General features: G+C 42.2%; 3 protein-coding genes across 4 annotated transcripts in view; 2 read left to right on the top strand and 1 right to left on the bottom strand.

The window, feature by feature from the left end:
- The first annotated feature begins 338 nt into the window (after positions 1–338).
- gtf2f1 (general transcription factor IIF, polypeptide 1) lies at positions 339–5,551 on the top strand. 2 transcript variants are annotated; one of them, XM_041063438.1, is made up of 14 exons: positions 339–422; positions 888–963; positions 1,221–1,267; positions 1,695–1,767; positions 1,926–2,119; positions 2,472–2,642; positions 2,753–2,961; positions 3,090–3,240; positions 3,341–3,396; positions 3,658–3,789; positions 3,924–3,994; positions 4,325–4,466; positions 4,599–4,737; positions 4,934–5,551. In XM_041063438.1, exons 2-14 carry the CDS (start codon positions 952–954, stop codon positions 5,136–5,138), a joined length of 1,602 nt encoding a protein of 533 aa, XP_040919372.1. In that variant the 5' UTR covers positions 339–422; positions 888–951; the 3' UTR covers positions 5,139–5,551. The 2 variants fall into 2 exon arrangements, with proteins under 2 accessions (XP_040919372.1, XP_040919373.1); XM_041063439.1 differs by having other exon boundaries at positions 422–471.
- Positions 5,552–6,091: 540 nt separating this feature from the next.
- On the bottom strand, positions 6,092–7,853 carry alkbh7 (alkB homolog 7). Its single transcript, XM_041063440.1, has 4 exons — positions 7,470–7,853; positions 6,764–6,937; positions 6,473–6,597; positions 6,092–6,354 (listed from the first exon to the last, which is right to left on the bottom strand). The coding sequence occupies exons 1-4, from the start codon at positions 7,740–7,742 to the stop codon at positions 6,234–6,236; spliced, it is 693 nt and encodes a 230-aa protein (XP_040919374.1). The 5' UTR covers positions 7,743–7,853; the 3' UTR covers positions 6,092–6,233.
- A 7,188-nt stretch (positions 7,854–15,041) lies between these two features.
- Positions 15,042–18,401, top strand: part of cacna1aa (calcium channel, voltage-dependent, P/Q type, alpha 1A subunit, a) — a 74,417-nt gene continuing 71,057 nt past the window's right edge. Inside the window, exon 1 of the mRNA XM_041061866.1 lies at positions 15,042–15,373. Coding sequence (XP_040917800.1) covers positions 15,042–15,373 — 332 coding nt within the window. The remainder of the gene's footprint in view (positions 15,374–18,401) is intronic.

Genomic DNA, 18,401 nt, shown 5'->3' on the forward strand with positions numbered 1-18,401 from the left:
ATTATCACGAACAAAAGCCACATCGGTATAATAACTGCAGCATAGATGTGACGATTTAATTTACCTTCTTCTTACCTATCCCTAGCATTTTTTAATGTCAACCATATTTTGTTGAGTTATCTCTCTTTTACCACCATTACTGGAGAGGAGCTTCTCAAAAAAAAAAAAAAAAAAAAGGTCTTGTTACTCGTTGCTATTTAGGCTGTTTGTGAAATTAGCAAATTAATTTCTGTAGTGGTCACATTTTGGCCTTTTCCGGCGGGCATAGTAAAGCTGGCTGGAAAGCAGGAACAACCCCCGCCACCATGAGCTGAACGAAAAAGGGGGGACGGAGTAGGCTGCTGGGAACCAATCTTTCTCGTCGAAGTTTCCTGTCGACTATTTAAACTATCGGAGGAACCACAGTGGGAGTACGCGCACCGGTAAATCAAATACGTTTGTTGAATGTTTTAATGGTTTAGATCTATGAAGGTTTGTAAAGCCCATATTTTTTTTCTTGTTCCTTCATTTCACATAAATGTATCGTGACTTTAAAGCTGGGTTTTCCTGGCAACGGTTAGTACTGGCCGTTAACTGCAGCTAAACGTGTAGCCATTGTGTCTTTTAGCATCAGGTGCTAAAAAAAATAAAAGCATTGTAGCACAAAGACGTTATTAAATCTGATGTTGCGTTTATTTATTGATTTGGGTGTGTTGTTATTTCAGTGTCAATGAGCCTCATAAAAGAGAATCGTTGTTACATAATGTGCTGCTAAAAATGGATTAAGTTCGTAATGTGAGTTGTCAGCTCGCTCAGTGTAACTCCCAGTTACACCGACATCCACTGTGTGTAGCTACAAATGATAAATACACAGATACTGATTAATGAGCTCTTGTTTATTTTAATAGTTCATCAGACTAGCTTGAGGCAGCCGTTGGTGTGGTGAGTGAATCCAGAGACAGACGACTAACCATGACTTCACTGGTAAATTTTGACTTTACTCTCAACGACAGAAACCTAACTTTAATTTCTGTTATCAAAGTATATAGTAACTGTTTAAGTGCTTTCACATTTGTAGATAGAATTATTTATAATTATTATTACTGTTTACCTCAGCCCATCAGAGTCACAGTCCTGTGAGACTATGGTCTGTTTACTACTGCGGATCCTTCACAGTACATTACAGATGGGGAAAGATGAAGTCCTCTAAAAGAAATTCTCTGGATCTGTTTGTTTTACAGGGGAGCAGCAGTTCCTCAACCACAGAATACATTGTGCGTGTCCCCAAGTGAGTAACATTGACTGACGTGCAAATATCCACAGACAAGTGCCGGGACAAGCCATGTCATGTGTGTTTGTTGTATAATAGAATTTTAAAAACAAAAGCTATAAAGATTACATTTCTTAGTTTCTGTGCACAGTTGTCATGTACTTGTGTGCTAATGTGGGTTTGCTGAAGGTAGTGATGATAAAACAAGGCTTTCAGAGACACTTATTTGTGTTGTGCAGCTATTTAAATTACAAAAATACTTAACAGTCCAGCCTTAACTTATGTGTGGTGTCTGCAGGATTAACTGTTTATACTACAGGTGTAGGTATGAAAGTAGGTGTTTATCTGCTAGTGATTTGGCAGCTTCGTTATGCCCTTGACCCTCAGTAGGAACGAGCAGGCAGGTACTGACTTTTGTTTGTTTTTCTGTTTGTCTGTCCCATAGAAACACCAGCAAGAAGTACAACATCATGGCTTTCAATGCAGGAGACAGAGTCAGCTGTTCAACATGGACACAGGTGTGCTTCATATTAGCATGTCTACACATAACAGATAGTTTGAGCTGCCAATATGTAGGGTGCAGTGTCAATATTGAGAGAAAATTGACAAGCTGTGTGATTACCCTAAAAAAATATGAAGTCATTTCTTAACACACCCTTCCCTCTCCCTTTTCCAGGCTCGTATGGAAAGAGACATGAGTGCTCGGCGGATATACGGGGAGGAAGAGACGCCGGAAGGTGCGGCTGGTAGTGAGTTTGGCAAAAAACAACGAGAGGAAGCACGGCGGAAAAAGTTTGGTATTGTGACACGTGAGTTCAAAGCGGAGGACCAGCCCTGGATTCTCAAGGTCAATGGCAAGGCTGGCAAGAGGTGAGACACTTAATTACTCTGTGATTTATTCTAATCACATAAGAAGGAACACACACACTTACGCTTATGATGTAACTTAAAACTGATTTGTTTTTATACGAGTTATCGTTTACAAAAATCTCTCACTCAGCTACTTGGAATTTGAAGAGTTTTTTACGCAGGAGACATAAAAGTTTTAAAAGTCCTGTGGCTGAATGTGTGCTGTGTACTTTTTAAGTCATTTCACTTGTGTTAAAGGAAGTAGTCTTTTGTCAAATATCTCAGAGTCTGTATTTGCAGGCCTGATGGGGGATCCCTACTGTTTTGCTATACAGCCACTCTCTCCCTCTGTCTGTGTACATGTCTGTGTCAGGTTCAAAGGTCTAAAGAAAGGCGGTGTTACAGAGAATGCATCCTACTACATCTTTACACAGTGTCCGGATGGAGCTTTTGAGGCCTTCCCTGTCCATGGCTGGTACAACTTTACACCGCAGGCCAAGCACCGAACTCTCACTGCTGAGGAGGCTGAGGAGGAGTGGGGCAGGTGGGAGAGGGGAAGATGAAGGAGGGGTGGCTGTTTGTAGAGGAAGAGTTTACCCCACTGGTGTAGGCGTGTCAAAAAGTAGGTATCAAGTCGGTCCCGTCTTTTTACAGGAGGAACAAGGTGGTGAATCACTTCAGCATCATGCTTCAGAGGCGACTCCGGGAGCAGGAGCGTGGTGAGGATGAGGAGGATGAGGGAGAGAAATCGGGAAAGAAGAAAAAGAAGGGGGGTGGCGCTAGAGGGGGCGACCTGCGCATTCACGACCTGGAAGATGAACTAGAGATGAGCAGCGATGACAGCGACAGCAGTATGGGGGAAGGTAAGGAGCAAGAAACGGTATGAGACTGAAGACAGCCACGAGCATTCAGTATTCTGTTTATTCTGCCACACCAGTGCACATCTTCCTTTCCTGTCTCAGCATGTGATTTTATTTATTTATTTGGGCAGATGGAGAGAGCAAGACAAAAGCGAAGAAGGACACCGGGAAAGGCAAAGCAAAGAAGAAGAAGCGAAAGAGCAATGAGAGCGAGGCCTTGGAAGACAGTGATGACGGTGACTACGAGGGCCTAGAGGTGGATTACATGTCAGATGAAAGCAGGTTAGATCTGTTGCATTGTGACACTGGACTAAATGTTTTTTTTTATGTCTTTCTCATTTGAGTGGTCATGATATAATTTAACTTTGTTTTCTAAACACAGCTCAGATGAAGAGCCAGAAAAGGGAAAGCCCAGCAAAGGAGAGGACCTCCCTAAAGGTTAGACCATCTGTGGCTGATCATTTATCAAATGTCTATTAACATGTATCCATTAATTATTAAATATAGAAAAGAAGACAGTGATGATTTTATGCATGTATAATATAATAAAACATAGAGCATGATCGCAGGGCCAGTAATAATTTGATAGGTAGGCATTTCATGTTAGTGGCCATAATCTCAGGGGTGTATGAGTGTGTCCTGTCTGCAGGCATTGTTATTGGTATTTAGGTTTTGTTTCCAAATGTTTGTCTTTCCTAGGGATTGATGAGGCATCTGAAAGCGAGGAAGAGAGTGAGGAGGAGAAACAGAATGACGAGGAGGCAAAAGAGGAGGAGGAAGAGGAGGAAGGAAAGAAAACCCCGGTCCAAATGGAAAAGAAGAAGAAAAAAGGTACAGTCCTCATGGAGACAGGCGGAGACAGACTTGATTAGATACACGTTTGAGAGAGGTCCTGGTAAACACGATGAGTGTTAAATGATGCTGCTTTCTGCTTGATTTGAGTTTTCTTGATTTGTGTGCCACAGACAGCAGCGGAGAATCGGACAGCTCAGACGACAGTGACATCGAGGGAGAGACGGCCTCTGCTTTGTTCATGGTGTGTGGCTGAATAAATGGATATTAGTATATTTTATAGGCTACTCTCGCTCAGAATATGCATTTGCTTTAATTTGTTTTTGTGTTGTCATTTTCTACTTGATCACTAGTAAAAAGATGATTAGTGACATGATGCTTAGTTTTCAGCTCAAGTGAATGATCATATCACCGTGCTAATTCTGTACACCAGCAGAGATCTCATTTTTGACTTTTAGCTGCTAATTTATTTAGGTGATGAGTGTGTGATTGGTGTTCTGTATTTATTTGTGTTGATGGGGTTTTCCTATGTGTTCTAACCAAACATCTCTCTGTCACCCCCCCACCCCCGCAGAAGAAGCGCACTCCTCCTAAACGTGGAGGTGGACGTGGCTCTGCAGGAAGCTCCAGGACTGGCAGTCGCCCTGGGACACCATCCATCGACTCTGCCTCCACCTCCAATACACTCCGTGCTGCTGCCAGCAAGCTAGAGCAAGGTGTCTGCTCATACACCACAAAGGCACTCAGCCATCCAAAATTAGAAATAAACAAGACCTGAGACGGATGCTTTTCATGTTACGCCCTCAAAAGCGGCCAGCAACTAAAACCTAAATTTCTCTTTCCCACAGGTAAGAGACAGACTCAGGGTCCTGCTACTGACTCACCAGCTGCCAAAAGGCTGAAGATGGAGACCAGCAGTCAGAGCCCTGTTCCCTCTGGGAAGAGCACACCTCAACCTCCATCAGGAAAATCCACCCCCAGCTCCAGGTACTTTGTTTCTTTATGTCTCTTAGAAATATTAAGCTATGTATTTCTTCTATTATTTATGTGAAACTGCAAAATGTGTCACAGTTGACAACAAAATACAGATAGTCATTTAATGGAAGGTTAAAAACAAATGGTTTGCCTGGGTGTTTGTGAACAGGGTAAAGGTTGTGTTCTTTCCTATTCATCTTCCCCACAGTGATGTGCAGCTGACAGAGGAAGCGGTCCGGCGCTACCTGATCCGTAAACCGATGACCACCAAAGACCTGCTGAAGAAGTTCCAGACCAAGCGCACAGGTTTGAGCAGTGAGCAGACTGTCAACGTGCTCGCACAGATCCTGAAGCGCCTGAATCCAGAGCGCAAGAATGTTAATGACAAAATGCACTTCTACCTCACCGAATAACCTGTGGAAGCGAGGGACGGGGAGGGTGGAGAAGGATAAGGAGGACAGGAAAGGACTAAAAATTAACTTCTTCAGGTGAAAAGTTATGGTGTTTCTGGAAACCGTGACCCCCCTGGAAGAGGGGTTATGTGTTTCTTTTTAATAAATAGCTTGAGTTGTGACGTGCCACAGGATCAGAGGTTGAAACTATCTTCACAGGTGGCATTTATCAAAAAATATTTTGTTGATCATCTTGCATTTGTTTTTCATAGTCCGAAATCTCACATTAAACAGCATAAAATTTAACAGCTCAATCTCTGTATGATTACTCTCCACATGTCAACAGTTCAACGTAGAACTGGATGAATGAGAAGAAAGTCTTTAAACGTGTTTTTCTAGTGGATAAAAGTTTTTCTAATAAAATGTAAAATGTGCTGCTGTGTAAGGTTCCTCTCTTTGTACCCCATCCCTTATATACACTTTGTTTTCGTCCTGATGAGGACATACTAAAACAGGCTGTTTTGGTTTTGTTAAATTATTATATAAACACTTGTGGAAACTTTGGAAATGTGAGATTTTAATACATAATAAGAATTTAACAAAGATGCTCCGTGGGCAAAGTTAAAATTAATTTTAATTTTCAGATCAGTATTTGGTCACTTCATGTACGGGCAAAGTCATTGTTGGGCAGGAACCAGTCATGTCATCTTTATATCTTGGGAGACAGACAAAAACCGGTTACCTCACTAGGCTGAGTTCGCACGCAAATATGCATTCAAACCTCTCATTTGCATGTTGAGAAGCACAGACTTACCCCACAGCAAAGCTTTTTGTTATTGTTACCTGTCATGCTTGTCTTATGTTTTAAGAAAGCCAGGACGTGCAGCGTGCAAGCTATGTAAGCTGTCTTAAATGGTAACACGTGATGAAGAACAGATGGACACTTGAGTGACACGTCACTGCCATCATGCTGGTTCTGTTTGACTTCTTTAATTTTGACAGGTGTGACCCAGCCGTTGTCCTGGACACTTCATCATAAATGTATGTACATAATAACATTCTATTAATTACAAAACATAAGGGACCTCTTAATAGTGATCATTGACACATTGACACTTAGTCAGGAAGGTTCCGACAGATGACGGAGATACGACGCTGCCGAGCCACTCTCTGTCCATTGAACACCGACTCCTCATCTTTCAGGATCTCATGAGTGAAGTTATATCGGGCCTGGTCTCTGTACAAATGTCAAGAACAGATACAACTATCACATGCACTCGATATTAACAGTGCTTAAGACATTTTCAACCATTCATCCCTGTGTAGGATGCAGTGCAGTATGCAGTATACTCAACCTCAGTATGTAGAGGGAGCGCCGGGGCAACAGAAGTTCCAGCCATTCGTTGCTGGCATCCTCCTTCACCAAACGCATGATACTGTCTGACAGAAGACTCAACCCGGCAATAGTACTGCCACAAAACTGAAAAATTAGAGGATGGACAGACAAAATGACACAGGTGGGTAAATAGCACATCGCACACCAAAAGGTTTTTCCAAAAGTTAGTGACTGACTTTCATGTCTGAAAATGAAATGTTTTTTTCCTGAAGCCACATTAAGCAGCACTGCACACACAAGAGAAACCTGCCTTGACACTGTCGATGTGAGGTTTGATGTACCCAGTCTTGTCCAAATCCAGAATGTGCACAGGCCCGAGGAGTGGACTACCCTGAGGGAACGCTACGGATCGGACACGATTCAGGACCTCCTCGCATGCTGGCCCCCACCTCACACGCTCAGTCTCTCGGTACCCGTGAATAGCCTAAATGTGGGTAAGTGAACAAAGAACACATGAAGTCAGCATCACTGTCACTTCAAATACAATCCTGCTCTAACTACGCAGTAAGTGCCCTGAGAAACAATGGTGTACGCTAGGTCTTTCAATGCAGTTTTTAAAGGCCAACATTTTGACAGGCTGCCCTTTGTGAACAATTAGATTGTCAAGAGTGTGTGGCTTTGCTTCCTAACTGTACGCTTAAAATAGGTTTGGGGAAATGAAACAATTCAGAAACAATTTCAAAGCCTGTGGTTATACTGTGTCACTCTGAATAAGTGTAAACTTTTTTCCATAAGAATTTTAAGTATGTAAATGTACATAAATTTGGATTTATTTCATTATTTAGTTTTGCATTCTTGATCATCTTCTGATTTTGTCCCGTATGTTGTCTGTAAATTTGTTCTTAATGCCTATCTTGGCCAGGACACTTTTGAAAAAGAGTTTTAATCACAATGATCATTAAAACTCACTAAAAACCAAACTAACTTTCAAGCCTGTGCTTATGAACATGACTTACATCGTCCCAGTGGTCGAATTCGTAGCGTTTCTTCTTCAGGCCTGGCTCCAGTTCTCGTAGAAGAGCTCCTTCCTCCTCCTCGGTGATGAAGGTGGTCCTCACCTCCACCTGTGAGCCAAGTCTCTGCACCAGTTCCCGGCTGGACCCCAAGATTAGAGCCTCATCTCGCAGAGGTAACAGGCCGCTGCTAGCACTGGAGCTCAGACAACGCGGGCGACTGGTGTCAGCAGGTGGTTTATGGATTCGTTTTAATACTGTCAGCAACAGTCTCATCCTCCTGTCTGAAATATTATTAGTCAGCCTCGCTGCACAGTCCTATTTACCTTTAGCTGCGTTTTGGTCTTGTTGACACAAGTCAAACGGTTATGAGAGACGCCATGTTGAAAGCGCAATGCATTGTGGGGCGTGGAGTCCTACAGCAATTTAACACATGAATCACGTAGACAATTTCTTACAGTTGTGTAACTGAGAAATAAAAACCCTCGCAATTTTTTTTCATTATATTGCATAATATGATTTTCTATCAGAGACTCTATGGTTATATATTTACTTACCTCATACTAACGTAATTTTTAAGTTTCTGTTGTTTGTCTTTTGTTCTGTGAATCCTCTTCTCATTTTTCTTCAATATATTTCCAACACGACATGCATGGTTTGATTTTTGCATGAAGCTCCCAGTATACGATTGTTAAGTTTAATAAGAAATGGGAAGAATCTAATTCTCAGCTATTCGCTTAGAGCTTTAGACTTACTCATGTCACATTGTCATATAAGAATGATTGTAATCTGTGAAAAACAGAAAACAATGGACAGATTTTAACCACCATCAATAACTGTTCAATCTATTATTGTCCAACAGCCTTGTCTCTGTATAAGTATGTGTTTGTACATTATATTTATGTGCAGGCTTCTTGGCCTGCATGCAGTGCTCAGCTACAAAAGAATCTCACTGAGTGCATGCCTTCTTTTTGCTCTCTTGTTCTCATAGCTTTGGGATATGGACACATAAAGGGGAGAGTGGTAACACAGAGTAAGGAGTGAATGCAGACCTTGCAGTACTTCATCCATGAACACTGGAGGGCAGTGAACACTCATGATTGTATACACACTCAGGAAAGCTGTCCACTCCACTCCTGTCAAAACCTGCTTGAAACGTTCAACATAAAACATTCAGAGAGGATGTGGTGCTTCTGATTTGTCCACCGCCAAGTGTGGACAAAACACAAAGGTTCTCTTGATTGCAGGGCTGATTTTGGGGTGCATTACATGGCTGTAGTTTTTTTCTTATAAAGTGTATAGTACACGTAGAAACTGGATTTTGTTCATATTATTAACTTTATTAAATGATTAATATGAAACTATTATTAAGTTGGTAATAACGGAATAGTTCACAGTAGTTCATAACACTGTTAAGTGACAGCCTTTGACATAATTACACAGAAATACAAACAGATCACCTGGAAGATAATAAATAAGGAGATTTATGCATTTGAAGAAAATACCTAGGAAAATGAATCTATACATAAATTTAACTTAAATTACAAATAAAGAAACTAATGCAATGCAATACAATATTCTTAATTTTCCTTGTTCCTTAGGTGCACTCATGGTGAAAGGTAGGAGATGGGGAACCTTTATAAAATTGTGGAAGGACTGAGAATGAAATGGAATATGAAAAAGGAAAAAGAAAGCAAAAAAGAAAAGAGTTCTGAGAGCAGATAAAGTGGTGACTTCATCCTCACTAGAGATTCCCCCAGAAAAAAAAAAAGTTGGCCTACTTACCACTAAGGACAGGTTACCACCCTTTCTCTCCTGCTCCCTCTTTTGCTTTCTTCCAAGGTGAACGCTTTGTCAGTGAAATGTTGGTATACAAAGAAAGTGAGGATTCTCTTTTACCCTCACAAGAAATCAGTGAAGCTTAAACTGAGGTTTTAAATTCTGTATCAGATATGAAAAGGGTAATTGTCAGGGAGCCAGGAGGAGAACAAGAAACAGATGGAGAAAGAAGATTTTGCAAGTGCAGTACCAGCTGTGTTACCCTACTTATGACTAGGTTACTAATTCTAGGTGTTTAAAAATGCATTGTGTATATTTCAGCGGGCTGAAAACTTCCTTTGTTTGTGTATTTTTGTGTAATGCACTGTGGTCTATCCATTGTATTTTGCTTTTGATATCAGCCTTAACATATAACATGTACATTCAAACACATCCACTGTACACAAGGATTATTAGTGCTCCTTCTGTGAGCCTGCTGTTGGTCTCGGTCAGTGAGCATCCACAATAAAACCAACTCACACACTCCCCCTCCTCCAACGCTCACACACATATACGACTGATGTGATGCCCATTTCATTGTTGGATGCCATGGTGCTGCCCCCAGCATTACATTCATCCAGCCATGACGAGTGTTTTGGGTTCACATTCCAATTCCCAGTTGGTGCACTAATTTAAAGCTTCTGTGATTCACTGCATTATCATCGGTCAGTTTGACCTGGAGGCGTCGTTATGTCTTCTGTTGAATCCTGCAATTAAACTGAAAATAAGCAGAAAAATACTCTGCAGTCATCACTTTGGAAGGCACATGTGTGGCACCTGTCTGCCATTACTGCACAATAATGGCAGAGATAAGCACCAAAAGGTAAGAACGTGATAGCGCAAGATTTATTAAGAGCAGTGAGGAGGGCGAAGGAAAACCCTAGCTCCTCTGTAGTCTATGTGAGTCTGCATTCATGTCTCTGTTGTCTGTCCCAGTTTTCTATGACTGGGCATTTAATCTTCACCTTCTGTATTTTTCACTGTTGTCATGTAATGATGTGTGTTTCTGAAACTGTAATATGTCATTAACTGATGTTTGGCTATCAACCACAATCAGCCTCTTTGTTGTGTGTATGTGTGGGCCAGTCTTGCAGAGGTTCACATGTAAGTCTGCATCGGGTTTGTGGAGGACCAAGTTCAGCAGGGGCGGAGTGCTCTACATGCATCCAGCCACTGAATTATTCAGCCTTATGAATCATTGACTCACAAAACTCCTTTTTAGGTCCTCGTCTCTGAGCTCCAGCCTCACGGCTACCCACTATTTGAACATCTGACAGAGAAAGAAAAACAACAGAGAACAATGCTGACACCTTTAAACTCTACAGATGGAAAGAAGGTTTTGAAGCATGTTAGAAATCTGCGGTGAAGACCATAGTTCTACCATCTTTGGACATGTATTTAAATTTACACAACATAGGTTTATCCAAGTCTTAACAAACATATACTTAAGCTTATAGGGAAGTAGCAAATAATTCTCAGTCCTATTGGGATCATTCATTTGATTGCAGTGATTTTTCAATAAAGTCTTTGGAAGTTGAATTGCTTTTTACATCTAGCTGTGGTGAATCATTACCTTCATTTTAAAAGATGTGGTTGTCATTTCTACTGCTTCCTCACAGATTTCAGCACCCAAACAGAATGTAAAACATTATCATAAGGTAATTACAAATTATTTTTGAAATATGCCAATAGGCTGCATTGTGCATGTTTTATCAGAAAGCATGAGCACTGATATAGCATTTAATCATTTTCATTGTAATATGAAGAGCACAAAAACAGGAAAGGCACAGTGGAGAGTAAAGACATGGGACTTGCTGGATTCAAAGTCATAATGTCATGTAAGTGGATACTAACAGACCAGACATCTTGTCCCTCCTACCCTTCTTCTGAAACCCATTATCAACTTTAATGTGTTATGAACCTGTTTACTGAAGTGTAGGTGGGTGATTTGTTATATTTGTATACCCCTGTGTTAAAAATTTTCTCCTTGTCTCAAAAGAAGCAGAGGGCTGTGGTTTCAGTGTCAAATGCAGTACAGTTTATATTCACAAAGAGACTGCTGTAGGACGAAGATGCCCTATCATGATGAATTATTTTCTCAACTAAATACATTTTATGTACTGTACACCATGTTTACTATGTATCTGTGTATGTGTTCTTGTGAGGTAACAATGTTTTATGCATGGGTGGCCTTGGAGTTGCTGCTTCTTGTACTGGCTGTGTGGAATAACAGGTTTGGACAGAAGGCTGCTGCTACTCAAAGGCTCCAGCTTTGAAGAGCAATAGATAATTTCACAGATCATCACACCCAAGTGTAAACACACACATTTGTGAACACACACATACATGAGATATAACAGCCTATACAATTAGAACACAATTTTTCAAAAGCAAGAACAAAATGAATTTAATATGTGCTTACTTCATGTTTGGTTTTTTTGTAGACAACTGAGATGAGAGAGTTACAAACTCTAGAGTCTTAGCATTTTAACACAGCCATTGGAACATGTGCAACATCATTAAAATGTAAAATACCCATAAATTAGCAAAAGGCTGAACTGTGACACATTAGAACATATCCAGAGTTAAAACATAGGGTAAGTAAAGAATATGTTTAATCTCTAGCTCAAGAGACTGTACTGTCACTCTTCAAACTCTCCAGAGCCCCCTGTCCATCACAATCCTCTATATGCACATTGGTCATGTAGATGCAGGGTACAAAGTTAGTCATCCTATTACACTGAATCTTATGCAGTGGTACCAGATGTGGAGCTGGTGGTTCTTATTTTGTCAAAAGCTACAGTTTATTAGTGTCATGCTATCCATGGTTTGGTAGTTCTGATAGCATCGAGATGCTGATGTGTCCTGTTGAGGCGCTCTCCGTGGTCCTGAAATGTCCTCAACACTGTGGCATTAATTCGTATTTTGTGGCGCTCTCCGTGGTGGATCTATCTATCTATCTGTTCTTACTCTCTTTGTGGTTATGATCGGGAATTAAAATTTGTGTTCCTGCTGCATGTTCTTGTGATGGGGTCAGTCTCACTCTCACAGCCGGAAGCTTTACTTAAGTGGACACAAAGCAAAACGATCCCTTTCTGACATATCGGATAGACGTTTAAGGTCGTGCTGTTATCGATTGGCGTTCTCGCGTGCCAGGTTTCTCTCCTGATTCAGTCTGTGGGAAAGGTGAATAAATTCTCTCGGTCACCCTTAAATCTGTATTTGTATGATCATTTCCCATTCACAGAGGCGGCTATTTCTGGAGTCAATCAATTAGGTCACATAATAGATTAAGAATACGTTGTCCTGTGATGTGATCTCTTCTTCTTCTTCTTTCTCCATTCTCCATAACTTGAAAAAAAAATCAATCATTCTGTATAATCAAAGATGGAAATATCATGTATTCAGACTGAAACTGTACCATTTCAGTGTGAACCCGTTAGGGCAAAGGAGTGATGTTTGTCCGTACCTAGATGCGTTAAGGCAAGAAATTGTTCTTTTTTTAATCTCTTAGCATTGTCCATCCGTTTTGCCTTTGTTTCCTCAGTGTTATGTCATTGAAAATCTTTAGATGTGCCTGTGCTGTAGCGCAAAGCATATGGTCGCACCTTGAACAGGCACCAGTGTTTTGGTGGTGCGGCGAGAAAAGCCTTGAGGAGAGGAGCGGAGAGGAAGAAGATCCTCGACTCGTTTTCGGGGAGGGATGGAGGGAGGGAGGGAGGGAGGGAGGGAGGAGAGAGCTCTCTTCGTCCATTAATTTCCAAATGTCTGTTGCTAAGAATAGCCTCCCCCCTCCACCTTCCCTAACAAACACACGCAGACTAGCGCGCGCACACTCTGACGCGCTTCTACTCTACTCACGCGCCCGTGTGCGCGCAGTCATTGTCAGGTTGCAGCTGTATCTTTGCACGAGCTGCATGATGCCAACAACCCCCCCACCCTTCAGCCCTCTCCGCCACACACACACACACACACACACCTGGCTATAATAAGCATACTTACGAAGTCTTTATGAAACACACACTTACACAAAGGTGAAAGGGAATTAGAAACACAGTCACACAGTTGCGGATGTCACCCCCATCCTCTACGCCAAAAGGCTATTTTACGCATTATTTGAAACTGATTTGGAGTTGGACGGCTCGAGAGGTCCAATCCAGCTGGGAAGGGCTATAGCCCGAAGCACCTTAAAATAAACAGGCGATAGACGATGCCTCCATCCGTGACATAGGCTACGTCTGGAAGTTGGACGAGCTGCGTGCGTCATGTGCTGCGGCTGCAGAACCGACCAAGCTCTCATTATAGTTCACACAGGCTGAAAGACAACGATATCGCGCGCGTTGCGATTTATTTAGTTTATAGGCACACTGGCCTGAATTCCAAAGAAACAGCCCGGTCCCCTCCCTTTCATTTTTTTGTCTCCATCCATTAACCGATCCATCTATCCATCTATCCATCCGTCCGTCTGTCCCCCTCCTCCTCCCCTTGGGGCCGTTGGACGAAGAGAGAGGAGGCCGTGAGGAACGCACTACCCTACTCCAATGAGAGAGAGAGAAAGGACGCGCTGCCAGGACATTTGGGCTTATCAGTGCGGACGAAGGTAGACTTTTCGGGGCGGGGATGGTGAGGGACTTTCTCGGCACTGCTGCACCTCGAACAGCCAAACCAAGATCATGAGAGGGTGTAAGACGGCGGAGAAGCGGCCGTCATACCCGTGTCTTTGACGACGCCGTCCGTGTGTCCCTTGCTCAGCTTCTGGATGGCCGCGCAGGTGACGGACAGAAGATGATGGTTGCAACGAGGGAGGATGCTACTGAATTCGTTTGAGAAAATTATTTCATCCACAGCGTATGACTACAATGACACCGACATATCAAAGGAAAACGGTATTTTGCTTTCTCCTTTCCACTCGAGATTTTGCATTCTGAAATTAGACTGATTAATAACAAATGCAACAATTTTCCTGGACTCAGGGCTTGTCAGAGCGCACTGGTAAAACAATTGTAAGGTGGCAGGAGCCACATTATTGCCACACACTGTACCAAACATTGCGGATGTTTCAAAATAAATAAATAATAGTAGCTTTTTTTTCTCCTTTTTTTCCAATGCCTTTTAAGTCTTCGGAAACGCGACTGTTTCCAAAACGCCAACTTGAACGTCACTGACGGCCGTAGGTATACGCTGTTAATTCTATTCAGATTCATTTTTCGACAGTCTGATTTATTGAGGCCTGTGTGACATTAGAGGCGTTTAGATTGTCATTACATGCTGTCATGAGAGTAAAGAAATAAATCGTCCAGAAAGGTGGAGGAGGCTGTGGTGCGCTCTGATTCAGGCATGAACCATGGAGAACATGAAACATTCATGTTAACTGGCTACAGACTCCCCATGATTTCATGTTGGGGACGAATCCTGCTTTATACGGACACAAGAACGGACTAAGAGACACCCCACAGCACTACCCTACAGTGCAACCAGTCAGCCAACCGACCACACATTTAATTTCCTCACACCCACAATTGGCCGCTGGCAGAGACGCACAGAGAAGGAGACGGTACATGGGCGTCCTCGTCTGCTAAAACCAAGAGCTGCATAACTGCTCGCCGGGTGCAGGTGTTCAGCGTAAGCTTACAAGACAACCCGTTGTGCATATGAGACGTTCTGATCCAGATGGGATGTAATGTTGTGTGGCTGCACAGCTGAGCATTGGTCTCCTTCTCCGCTGCTTCGTGAAGATTGGCTTTCGGTGTCCAGAGAATGGCGCGGTTCGGAGACGAGGTACCGGCCAGGTACGGCGGAGGGCCCGGCGGAGGGGGCCCAGGCGGCCGCGGTGGTAGCAGGCAAGGAGGACCCCATGGACACGGTCACGGTCACGGCCACGGGCATGGCCACGGCCATGGCCACGGTCCACCCGGAGGGCCCGGGGCCCAGAGAATGTACAAGCAGTCTATGGCGCAGAGAGCCCGGACCATGGCCCTTTATAATCCCATTCCCGTGCGCCAGAACTGTTTCACTGTCAACCGCTCGCTGTTCATTTTCAGTGAGGATAACTTCGTGAGAAAATACGCCAAAAAGATCACCGAATGGCCATATCCTTTGCCTGGCATTGTACAGTGAGTAAAAGCTGACACAGTAGACCATGCCTGAGGATCAGGTGGGCATAATGTGCAGATAAATGTCTAATTGAATGGTTCACATTTTTCTCCTTCCATGAGTTGTAGGCTTTACAGTAAGTCTTCATGACAGAGGTGTACGACGCATCAACGCGAGCACATGTGAGGTAGGCTACAGGAGGTGAAATGAAATGCTGGACATGTAATTTATAGTTAATTAAGAGGAAAGGGGCATGAACCAGCTGCCCCTTTTATGAGGCTGTTGATCACAATCAATCACATTTGTTTGTAATTTCATGTCACAGTCACGTGGGACTAGTTTGATATACGTTCCCTGGGTGTGAGTGTGGTGATGGTTTGGGGGGTGGGGGCTGTCTAGGGGGCGCTGCTGGTTGCTGATGTCAGCATGTGCAGTATAGGCCCAGCGCCTAGCGGGGGTATAGAGATACAGGAGAGCAAGAGGGGGAGGGGAGGTAAGGTGGGAGAGACCCAGAGAGAGATGAAAATAAGCAGCTACAATTTGTGTGTGTGTGTGTGTGTGTGTCCGTGCAGTGATGCACACTAGCTCCCATATCAGCATGATGCAGGTGTCTTTCTAGATATGGTGTGTAACTCCAATGTGTGTGTGTGTGCGAGAGACAGAAAGCAGATATATACGTGTCAGCATAGCAGCTTATTAACTTGTGCACTGACACAGTATTTATTTATTTTTTCTCATTTTGAGGCTCCTCCTCTTAATTATCCAATATGCAGGTGTCACTGAATGAATGTGCCATCATTTCAACTGTGCGTGTGTGTGTGTGTGTGCATGTATACTGTAACTATGGAGTGTGACAGTGTAAAATTTCCAGCAATCCCCTGCATTTGCACCTTTTAAAAACCAGTACATACTGCACCATTTTGGAGAAAAATCACGAGTGATTTAAGCATTTTCATTTCCAGCGTTGGTGTTTATTTGTCTGAAAGCATGCAAATGTGGAAGTAAGTTTCTGTGAGAGTGTTAATGACAAGAGAGGAAATTGGAGTAATGATTGTATTGATCCGTTCTGATGCTTGAGCCATGACATAACTACACACACTAATAGGGCTGCTCTAGTGAAATGCAAGAGCTACTTATAGTGTCTCTGAATCATGTCTATTCACCATCCAAATGACAGACGTGTGTTAGTGAGAAAGAGCGAAATCTGGTGTTGTATATTCATAGATTTAATTTCCAAACTGCTCTGCAACCACTGAATAACAATAAAGAAAACACAAATAGGTGCAAGAATGAGAAAACAACTAGTTTTGACCAGAAAACTAGTTTGTACTTTTTCTGGCCTTTACTGGTGAGTTGCAAAAGACCTTAATTTTGTTCTTAATTTTGTCCGTAGCTAGGTGGAGATTGGTATGATGAAGGCAGGAAAGTACAAAGAATAGGGCTGGGGGCATTTTATGCCTTTATTGGGTACTGTAGCTTACTGTGGAAAGATGACAGGAAATGAGAGGAGTGAGAGAGAGGGAAAGACATGCAGCAAAGGTCCCTGGTCACACACAAACTGGGGGACATTGTGGTTCATGACCACCAGGACAGCCCTGTCCTCCAGTGATTATGTGAAGAATAACTGCAAACATAAACAGGAGTAGCACAATGTGCTTTGGATTTTGCAAGGTGGTGAAATGAATGAGCTGAGAAGCATTGTTCTTGAAAAAAATTCTTGGCTTAATCCAATCTTTTAATAGCTTTAGGTGGAGAACTGTATGTATTATTTAATCTCCAGATTTAATTAGAGTGTTTGCCCAGATATTGTTTTTTAAACACGTAGCTGTATGAAACTGATGAAGCTGACAATTTCTATATAACGTCTCTGCTGGCATTAGTGCGCCTCGTTGGTTTGCAGGAATCTGATGGTAATAATTTGCAATCAGCATAATGTATCTGTTTGGGATATTTGCATTGTCTTTCAGGTACACAGCCTGAACACCAACATAGAGGTATTTTATACAATAACATGAACACTAGTACAATCTAATGCAATCCAACACAATACCTCTGTAATATCTCCTACCTTTGTGAAGCTTATAATGCTCAATATTTGCTGAGACTGTGTCAGGGTGTTTGATTCAATTTATTGGTAATTTCTGAAGCTGTGCTTTGTGGTATTGTTGTTCATTGGATTGTAATAAATTGTAAGGTGTACCTAGTACAATATTTTATCAGCCGTCCCTCTCTAGGGCATACATTCATGTTATACTGTCCATTCTCTGTAGTCTATTGTGGCCAAGTCTGAGTAAATTTGAGATACAGATGATTTTATTATGTGGCCTAATGTGGGGAAACTAACCAAGCTGAGGTTAGAAGCAGGAACAAAATGGGTTTCATAATGAAGTGCTATTTTGAGATTTTCATAACCTCCATCAAACGATCGGACAAAACTCTTTGCATCTTTTGAAACTCTTTCCAGTGAAAGTCTCATTGATCATAAGGAATTAAGCCCATTTATTGTTATATATTTAGTTATATGTGCCTGATTTGTGTTTAATTGTCCTTTGAAAACTTTTGGTCCTATTAAATTACCGAATGTTCTAAAACTTGAGTCAGTTGAGAAGTCCTCACTTTGCGGGAGGTAGCGTAGTGACAAGGCCTATATCAATCATAAGGTCATCTCAGGTAACTTCAGACCCTGCTGCACCACTGTAGACTGTCAAGGTGTCCTCATCAGCTGATGTGCTTTCACACAACCAAACCAAAACAAGCCAAAAAAACATGCTTGATTACAAATTGTGCTCTCCATACACCATGAGTTATGTAGCTGTTCATCTGTTAAAACAGATTCTTAACATTGAAAACAAATAATCCTATGAATAGGATATCCTCACTGACACTGAGCATCGATGGGAGCAACAGCAATTTGACTTAAAATAAAAAAATCTATTCTGTAATATTTTACAGATGTGTCATGCATTTCAAGTACTGCGTTTGTGGAAACTGCATTTGAACTTCCATCCTTTTTTAATACAGTGG

This window comes from Toxotes jaculatrix, chromosome 18, assembly GCF_017976425.1.
Source record: "Toxotes jaculatrix isolate fToxJac2 chromosome 18, fToxJac2.pri, whole genome shotgun sequence".
NCBI classification, from domain to species: Eukaryota; Metazoa; Chordata; class Actinopteri; family Toxotidae; genus Toxotes; species Toxotes jaculatrix.